The sequence below is a fragment of the Punica granatum genome, chromosome 3 (genome assembly GCF_007655135.1).
Source record: "Punica granatum isolate Tunisia-2019 chromosome 3, ASM765513v2, whole genome shotgun sequence".
Taxonomy (NCBI): Eukaryota; Viridiplantae; Streptophyta; class Magnoliopsida; order Myrtales; family Lythraceae; genus Punica; species Punica granatum.
The window spans coordinates 12,272,640-12,282,230 of NC_045129.1; the positions used below are offsets into that span (position 1 = coordinate 12,272,640).

General features: G+C 35.0%; 1 protein-coding gene across 2 annotated transcripts; it reads left to right on the plus strand.

Annotated features, from left to right (window-relative positions):
• The first annotated feature begins 5,277 nt into the window (after positions 1-5,277).
• Positions 5,278-9,070, plus strand: LOC116201210 (probable magnesium transporter NIPA6). Of its 2 annotated transcripts, none has more exons than XM_031532351.1 (9): positions 5,278-5,742; positions 5,894-5,954; positions 6,051-6,141; positions 6,266-6,426; positions 6,525-6,652; positions 6,745-6,882; positions 7,766-7,858; positions 7,940-8,057; positions 8,619-9,070. In XM_031532351.1, coding segments are annotated over exons 2-9 (861 nt in total). In that variant the 5' UTR covers positions 5,278-5,742; positions 5,894-5,953; the 3' UTR covers positions 8,750-9,070. The 2 variants fall into 2 exon arrangements, with proteins under 2 accessions (XP_031388211.1, XP_031388210.1); XM_031532350.1 differs by having other exon boundaries at positions 5,894-5,950.
• The last annotated feature ends 521 nt before the right edge of the window (positions 9,071-9,591 follow it).

Below are 9,591 nucleotides of genomic sequence, written 5' to 3' on the forward strand. Positions count from 1 at the left end.
TTTTGTAATTTTCATTTTTAAATTTTTTTCTCCTTTTTTAAAAATTTTTAAATCCAAATCTAATAAGATTTCACGTAATTTAGTTGACATATTACACCAAACAATCCGATCGTTACTTCGAAAAGTCACCCCTAGTGTATATTAAAGCAGGAAGAAATGTGAAATGACCCAAGGTCCAATCATGAATCACTTACGTCAAAGTCAAAGACAAGAGGTCAACACTATCTTGACGCTGATGCTATTTAATTAACCGTGTGCGTTTGGTTTTAGAGTTAAACTGGGTTGAGTTTTGATTTTATTTTGTTTGTAATGATTGTAATGTTAAATTATTAGAAAATGTGTGAAAAAAGTAAAAAAAGTAATTATTGTATTGTTGAATTGTGGAAAAAGTAATGAATAGTTGAGATAATTTATTATTAAAAATTGAATTGAATGGTTAGAAAAATTGAAAAAAATGAAAAGGTAATAATTGTGTTGTTGACTTTTGTTGTGTAGTGAGTAAAGTTAAAGTTAGAGTTAAAATCTTAAAATCAAATTGGGAAATCAAACGGGCGATTTCACAATATGATTTTAAGATTTTAACTCTAACTTTAACTCTACTTACTACACAACAAAAGTCAACAACACAATTATTACTTTTTTTTATTTTTCTTCAATTTTTTAACCATTCAATTCAATTTTTAATAATAAATTCTCTCAACTATTCATTACTTTTCCCATAATTTAACAATATGATCATTACTTTTTTTACTTTTTCACATTTTTTCTCATAATTCAACATCACAATCATTAAAAACAAATTAAAATCAATACTCAACTTAACTCAACTCTAAAACCAAACACACTATCTCTCACAAAAACCAATAACCCCTCCCAAATTTTCACATATTTATTCAATACGTTCAATATTGTTGAAAAAAAATGAAGATTTATCCAAGAAAGAAAAAGATATAATATAGTTTTTTCGGTAATAAAGATATAATATAGTTGCACTAACTTGATTTGAAATTTGCTCGAATTAAATTTTATGAATCTAAATATTTTTAGATAAAATGATTCCATTATTTCAATGAGAGATCTACTTAATTAAGTTTTAATAAGATTACCTATCCATCTTTATGGTGATCGTAGTTTTGTATCGTATTGCTAGGACAAAATCACGTTGGAACTCCGTTGTTGATAATTACCCTGTTACTTCCACAAAAGATATTGTGATTTTTTTCAAGCAAACCTCATGTCCACCTTAAAGATTTTAAACTTAATACCGAACTCTGCATGTATGTGGCACTGGCATCATGTTGGTTTAAAACTTTACATCAGAGGAACGATTTCCATGCACGCAGACAATATAATTGTGACATAATTAATGGCGGTTTACATCAAAATCAGTTGATTAGCTGTGACCACGTTCTCAATTTGATTACCGCAAGGCAAGCTCATGTCATATATCGATCACCATTTTAACAAGATTCTTTTATTAACTAATTAAGTGTTAATTTAGTGGTAAACAACTATAATTCTCATAAGGAGAAGACACAAGTTCGAATCTAAAAAAGAACACTCGTTGGAAGGACGAATAATCTTACTTAATCTGCTGGAATTGTGAGAGTAATGTATCTTGTAATTTTGATGACCAAATAAAGATTCTTTTATTATGAAAGGTATGATGATTAACATAATTAAATATACATCTGATATACCCTACGGCCGGCAAATTAACAGATACAAAACATTTGGAACATTTCGCTTCATATAGCATATAAGAGCACCAAATTCTTTTTATTAAAATACATCCACGACGTGTTAGGCCGCTTTATTAATTATTGCTAAGAGGATTTTGGTCTAGTCAGATGATATATTCCTGCATGACATAGAGTTGAATATAATCTCCAAAGAAATTAAATGAACAACATGATTTCTGATCCAAATGCAGTTGAGAGCCATTAATCTTTAATGATTGATGGAGTGACGCTCTCTCTCGGCTGGGGATTCAATTAGCATAATTTTTTTTTTCATTTTATGAATATTGCTTTTATATTTCAGTGATTAAAGATATTTAAAAAATTGCCAAAGCCTTGTTCGAACATTTTTTAAAAGGTTATGACCTTATTACCAGAAAAATGAACATTACGTACAGCTTTAAAGACAAAGTGACCAACCGTTGCCGTCCAATTTGGTAGTTCTACCATACTAGCTAGCTAACTTCGGTCGTATGAATACCATACGAATTCAATTTCCATGCATCATGTGTTCATCTTTTCCTCTGCTACGTAAATCTCGAATGCTGCCTGAGAATTAAGCCTTTCGGCGGCCATCTGTTCCTCACGAGCCATGAGAAAGTGTTGCCTTTCAGAAGTATGATCATCTCTCAAAAATACCGTTTCTTGCTAACAACAGTAAGTACATGAAGACTAGAAAGGATCGTAAAGGTGACAGGGAGCCCCGGTTTTACGACCCGTGGCTCTTTAGACTGGGGCTCGAGAGCCATTGGTTTGCCTATCCCAGGGCTCTCGATCTTCTATGTTGGGTGTTAAGAGCCTGGGGCAAGCGCAACCATAGGCTCGCAAATTGACCCGGGCTTTGAAGATCTCAACCGAAGACTTGCGAGGACGAGCTTTCTTAGAGGTTAGATCTCACTGCCGAGGTCAAATTTGGCCACCTCGGACTCTTATCAGTCTCCTTCACCTTGAGAACAGCCGGAGAAGTTGCTTCGTTTTGTTAGAGGTCGAGTGGAAGCGGTGGTGACGACAGAGGAGTGGGCAGAGTTCGGTGGTGGTGTACTACCAAGAGGATTGAAAGTATATAATAAACGAGACGTGTTAGAATTGATTTAAATAAATTGATAGTTATAAGACTCGATTGACAATTTGAGAAAACATATGGGATTTATGTTGTAATTTTTCTTTTGTAATGTATTCCATACAGACATTTTTTTTTTCTCCGAAGGATAATTGTTCCGTATAGACATTTTAGTTGTAGCTGGAAATTTTTTTTACATCATTAATGTCCACATCATCGCCCATTAACACTCAGTCATCAGTTGGACTAAAAATATATCACAGATTAGGCATTTTATAATTGATTTGGCCAAACTGCAATTGTAGGATCTGATTTCAAAATCGAACAAACTTATAGGACCAGAAGTCATAATGGATAATTTAGGATCGGGAAATCAAATGTTTAAAACTTTTTAAGCACATTAGATTTAGAAATTACATTTCTTAAAAAAAATCTTTTCGATTTTAATATCGAAATTTAAAAACACTTCGATTTATCTGAATTGCTTTTACATCTCTTTTATAAAAAGACAGATTACTCTTACAAGTTAACAATTCAACTTAAATTGATATCAAATTGCTTAGCATTTTGAGCAAATTTTGTTTGCTTCTTGTTCTATTCAGACCACGAACTTTAAAATGAAGTTATTTAGCTTCATTTTCAATTTCTGAGTGCATTCTATATTAAAATATAACTTGTAAAAGTTTTTTCCATTTTTAAAGAACCTCCTCACAATGTCAATTATATAAGTGACGCTCGTAAAATGTTTCAGAAAATATTTTACTAATTCCAATAATAAAATATAATATAATTAAGCACTTGTGCAATTGAAAATTGGAAATGAAAATTTGATAAATTGAATTCAGAGATATATCTTTATCTCTATATTGCACGTATTCTTAAATGAAATTACTCCATTAATTTTTTATTTATAAGTGCATCTAACATTGACATAAAAATTGTAGAAATTTTTTATTCAGCACCAGTTTACAATTCCAAGAATGTGACGTATCACTTGTGAAATTAAAAAATTTTGAGAACACATATAGTTAATATTGACATAGAAATCGTAAAAACCTTTATATATTCTGAGCACTATTTTACAATTTCAAAAATGTAATTAATTACTTGTGAAGTTAAAAATAAAACAAAAATGGAACTAAAGATCGATAAGAAATGAGAATGAGGCGAAACCTCGGTCTTGCCATGTATACATAGATTCCTTAATTTTGGGTGATTGTGGTTTAACTATTTTAAATACTTAAAAAGATTCTTAATTTTAGGAAGTTAAATTTGAAAAGTTATCATGCTAGCCTAAAAAAAAGAAAACAAAAAAAAACCGCGGTCACCGTGAATGGTTACTTGCATAGTTTAAAAATTGGACCGGACATCAAAGCAATAAGGACTCATATTCATGGGTTTAATTGGGGTTAAATGGGTTGTACAGGATTTTTAAAAAAATGTCTAAGTAATTTACAAAAATAAATAGAAAAAAATGAGGCATATAATAATTTTATATTATTGTATATATAGAATAATTAGATAAATTGTATAAGAATTAAAACATTTCTTTTAAAAGGTAAATTACACTATACATCATGTACCATTGATGCAATTTTTTCATTAGATTACTGCAATGAAAAACAATTAAGATAATTATTCAAGTGATTAAAGGTCGAGATCTTCAAAGAACAACCAGCAATGAGAGCTAAGCCAATCTTACCATAGGTTGCGCATAAGATTCTTTTAAAAAAAAAAGATATATTACAAATTATTGTTTTGTTTGAGATTAGAGTTAAATTGAGCTTAACTCTATTCTAACTTTATATATATATATATATATATATATTTAATTGGATTGTAATGATTGTATTGTTGAATTACGAGAAAAAGTAATGAATAGTTAAGAAAACGTAATGGTTGTGTTGTTGAATTGTAAAAAAAATAACGAATAGTTAAAGATAATTTAGTATTAAAAATTAAATTAAATAATTAAATTTTTTTAAAAAAATATAAAAATAATAATTGTGTTGTTGAATTGAAGATAACTAGAGTTAAAAATAAACTCTAAAACCAAACAAATTATTATGCCCTGTTTGGATTTCCAAACACTTAATTTTAACTTTAACTTTAATTCAACACACTACGCAACAAAAATACATATTTCCCAAGTCAAAAATTTTAACTTTAACTTTAACTCAACACACTACATAATAAAAATATACGTTTTTCAAGTTAAATTTATAATCACATCTCATTTGTCATTTTTCACAATTAAAATCAAAATTAAAATTAAAATTATTTTAACTCTGAATCCAAACCTACCCTTAGAGGACCGTGATTCACGTCAGCGCAACAACTTTCACACCAAAAAGAATAGTAAATTGACGGCAACAGAACGGAAAACGTTAAGACGGACGGAGAAAGCTGCCGGTCACGTGGACTAGCAGGTGAGCCGTAAGCGTGAGACTCGCCTCTGTCTGTCTGTCTGTCTCTCTCTCTCTCTCATTCCATTCCTTCCCTCCAGGACTGGGCTGGTGTCCCCCCTCTCTCTCCCCTCCCGCTCTGCTTCAACCTTCGGCAAAGACGGAGAGTTCATCAGTCTCTCCTCAGCGTGCTTCTCTCCATTCCAATGCTCCCATTTCAGGCTCTCAGCTCCCGCGGATGACTGTTCCAGTCCGCTTACAACCAGCTGCCTCCCTTCGATACGACCGGAGCTGCCAGACCCCCTGAGATTCATCCAGCCTCATCACCCGCCACCGGTGCTGTCAGTGGCCGATGCGGCAATACTGAAATTTGTCGACAAGCATACATAGGGGACACGCATCGCGGATGGTGTACTCATGTACTCGAGTAACTTGATTGGGTTCATTCTCGCAGTTGTCTCCAGCGCCTTCATCGGCTCCAGCTTCATCATCAAGAAAAAGGGCCTCCAGAAGGCCGGCGCCAGTGGCCCTCGGGCCAGTAAGATGCTCTGCATTTGCCTTGTCTACATTTACGCATGCATAATCATATATATATCTGTAGAGCTGCGATACTGTATGTGTTTGTGTGAATTGAGTTTATCGGTCCGATGCCTTGATTGGTTGATCTGTGATTGATTGTGGCATGCAAGGTGTGGGAGGATATGGATACTTGTTGGAGCCCTTGTGGTGGGTTGGGATGATAACCAGTGAGTGAGAAATCCTGCTCTCATGCTGCTTCTTTGTGATTGGAGACAGTGTCGTTTCGCCATGTTTCTGACCTTGAGCTGGTTTGGATCTTATTTTCAGTGATTGTCGGCGAGATATCGAACTTCGTGGCTTATGTTTATGCTCCTGCCGTGCTAGTGACCCCCCTTGGTGCATTAAGTATTATCGTCAGGTAGGTTCTTCTTAACTGGCTTTGATTTGCTTAGCTGGGCGTAGGAGCTAAGTGCATTTCGATTGAGCAATTCACAGGGAAGACTTTCTGATATTTAGTTCGGTGTGAATTGTGGAATTGGCAGTGCTGTTCTGGCACATTTCATGTTGAATGAGAAGCTTAAGAGGATGGGGATGTTGGGGTGCCTTATTTGCGTGGTAGGCTCTACCTTAATTGTCCTCCATGCACCGGAGGAGCTTAGTATTGATTCTGTTCAAGAAATATGGGAATTAGCAATTCAACCAGGTTCAATGCTTAAAAGATTCCGTTGTTTGTTCGATAATAGTCATAGCATCATCTTATCCTCTTTTCCTACTCGTAATTTGATGTTTTGTTCCTTCCAGCATTTCTTCTTTACACAGCATCAGTAGCAGCTGTTGCTTTGGTTCTTATTCTGTACTGTGCTCCTCGCTTTGGACAAACCAACATAATGGTGTACGTTGGAATCTGCTCTGTTATTGGATCGTTGACGGTAAGATATATCCTCTGGCATGTCTGCTTGTGATAGCTCTTAGAATGACTTGATGAGAGAATAAATTGATTTATTTGTTGTTATTTTGGCAGGTTATGAGTATAAAAGCCATTGGAATCGCAATCAAGCTTACGTTGGAGGGCGCAAACCAGCTTGTATATTATCAGACATGGATTTTCGCAATGGTGGCAGTTACCTGTATAGTCACTCAATTGAATTATTTAAACATGGTTAGTTTCCCATATATGCACTGCACAATAATCTGTTTGAATATACTTTTCATCTCAAGAACCATGCTGCAGCTGGAAACCAAACAAATGTCACCAAGTTTTTGAGACTCATTGATCTGAATGGGAGCATTTTTATTATTTTTTGCTCTGCAATTTGTGTTTTTATTCCTTTTTGTTTGTTGATTTGGCGATGCTTTCTTGCAATTAATAGTTCAGTTCATGGCTCATGCTTGTTCTCCTTCTTGGTGACTATGGGTCACCAGACCTTACATTGCAATTATATAGTGAAATAAGAGAAAAGGGTCGTGGATAGTGATGATACTTGTGCTAATGTAGGCATGCTTTCTTTCACAAGTAATTTGGATGGATGTGGTTTAGAAAGTGAATTACAATGCAAGAAGGTAAAATAATTTACTGATGGGGATCATGTGCCTTAAATTGAAATATGGAGAAGGATTTTGACCTATAAGAAAATGGGAAAAGTAATGTTGTATAAACGTGTTAAGATTTTTTCACCCCTTATATGGGCTAGAATGCTGGCATAAGCCAACATTTAATTTGGTTCTTATGTTTATTCAGCCTTCTCAGAAAAATATTTCTACTTTCGTCTTCTTACTTTCTTTTTCTTTGAGATATTTCCACTTTCCAGCCAAAAAAGTAAAATCCAAAAGTGTCTTATTTAAGGGACTGGAAATATATTTTAACACTCACAGGGTATGGATTAGAATAGCGGTCATGGGGCATCCTGCATAGAGTTCTGACGTAAGTGCTACAATATGTTCTGCAACAAATAGTCTTACTATTTGATGAGTGAGATTCTCCCAAGGTTGTTCAATTTGTCTTTGGACCTCTTCCTTACCTAATGCATTTGACGTGGATGCAGGCATTGGATACTTTCAACACCGCCCTCGTTTCTCCTATCTACTATGCGATGTTTACATCCTTCACAATTTTTGCCAGTGTAATAATGTTTAAGGTATGGGAACATAATGCTAACTTGTGCTTGAACGCATGCTGCTTGACAATCTACTCATTGTTCTTATCACTCACGGTGCAGGACTATTCTGGTCAAAGTGCAAGTAGCATAGCCTCAGAGCTATGTGGGTTCATCACTGTGTTATCTGGAACTGCGGTGTTGCACAGTACAAGAGAACCAGATCCTCCCCCAATTACAGGTATGTCCCCTCAAGCATATCTATATTATAATAGACAATCATTTGGAAATTTATGGTTTTCAAGGGTATTCACTTATCACCAGCCTGGGTGCATTACTGAGTCTTGACAAAAGCCATTACTCGTTCCTTAATTCGTACAATTATAATGTGAATGGAGACGATCTGTAGAGAACTCTGATGGACTAAAAGTTGAATCACTACAAGCATCTTGAGGGAGTAGGTGTTCCTGAAGACTGGTTTGAATCTTATGAATTGCTCGGGCATTGAAGAAAGATTCCAGAAGCTATAAACGGTGGTCGTTATTCTTCTTGTAATACTCAGAAATCTGTTGCAAGGATGGGAGAGGGGAAAACAAAACGAAAGAAGAATATCTTATAGTGGGAAGGCAATGTTGGTTAAAACTTAGTGATGTGTGGCAGAGTGCAATGTAATTTCAGAGATTGAGTAGGCTACCGGACAGTCATTAAATTGTGTATCTATTTTGACTAAATTAATCACCAGAAGAAAAAAAAAAATGAAATTGTTGTTTCATCTAATCGTCTCAAAACTTCAAATATGCAGATCTATACACGCCGCTATCACCAAAAGTGTCGTGGGTCATCCAAGGCAACGGGGAAGTCTGGAAACAGAAGGATGAAGATGGGTCCTTCCCTAGTTTCATCACCGTCCTTCGCCCGGACTATTTCAAATAGTCTGTCGGTGCTCGAGAAAATGCATTTCACTTCCAGAAGTGGCCGTCTTTCATAAGTTTTAACCTGAGAAACCCAGAAGAAGTCGGCCTTTAATTCCTAGACGCTTCTTCTTATACACTCCCTAGCTTGCTTGAGAGACCCCAGTTCTTGTTTGCCAAAATTTTGCGTCCTGTTAATTCTTTGCGAGTCGGCCACAATTATCTTATAGAATTTCAGAATGAGCTAACCCTTGTAATTTTTGCTTTGATCATTTCAAAGAACGCGTACATTGTGTAAATTATGCATTTTTTTTCAATTTCAAATTGTTCAGTTGATTACATATGCATCAGATGTTTGCTCCCGCTTATTCAGGAGTGAATCTTTTTATAAAAAATTGGCGTAAAGATTCATAATAACATGGCACCTCTCCTCTGACAGCAATTGATTGTTTGAGTAGAGCAGTTTTGTAGTTTTGGTGCTATGACTACTATACTATTATCGATGAATTCTCATACCATGACATGTTCTCAATATACCGTAAACTCTCGTATGTATATCTACATCTACATGCCCAGTCAAAACTTGATCGGAAGGTGCCAATTCCCGATCAATTTTGTTTAGGTCGGTGTTCACGTACTGATGTAGCCCAACAACGAGGATGATAATCCTATTAGTGCGTGCATATGGAGCTGGTGACAGATTGACCTATTAGTAACGGGATTGAATCATTGAATGTATATCGAACCTCATGGAGTCTTATGTTAAGAATAAACTTTTGGGGTAGGTCCCATCTCCACCAAAATAGTACAGCTTCACGCTGAAACGAATGTATCATAGTTTTAAAACCGGATATGCGACCGGAC

Bases quoted from the DNA above. Each gene is read 5' to 3' on its own strand.
- LOC116201210 (XM_031532350.1), top strand. From the start codon at position 5,622: ATGTACTCGAGTAACTTGATTGGGTTCATTCTCGCAGTTGTCTCCAGC. The intron at 5,951-6,050 runs GTGAGTGAGAAA...TCTTATTTTCAG, and splicing joins GTGGGTTGGGATGATAACCA to TGATTGTCGGCGAGATATCG. The intron at 6,653-6,744 runs GTAAGATATATC...TTATTTTGGCAG, and splicing joins CTGTTATTGGATCGTTGACG to GTTATGAGTATAAAAGCCAT.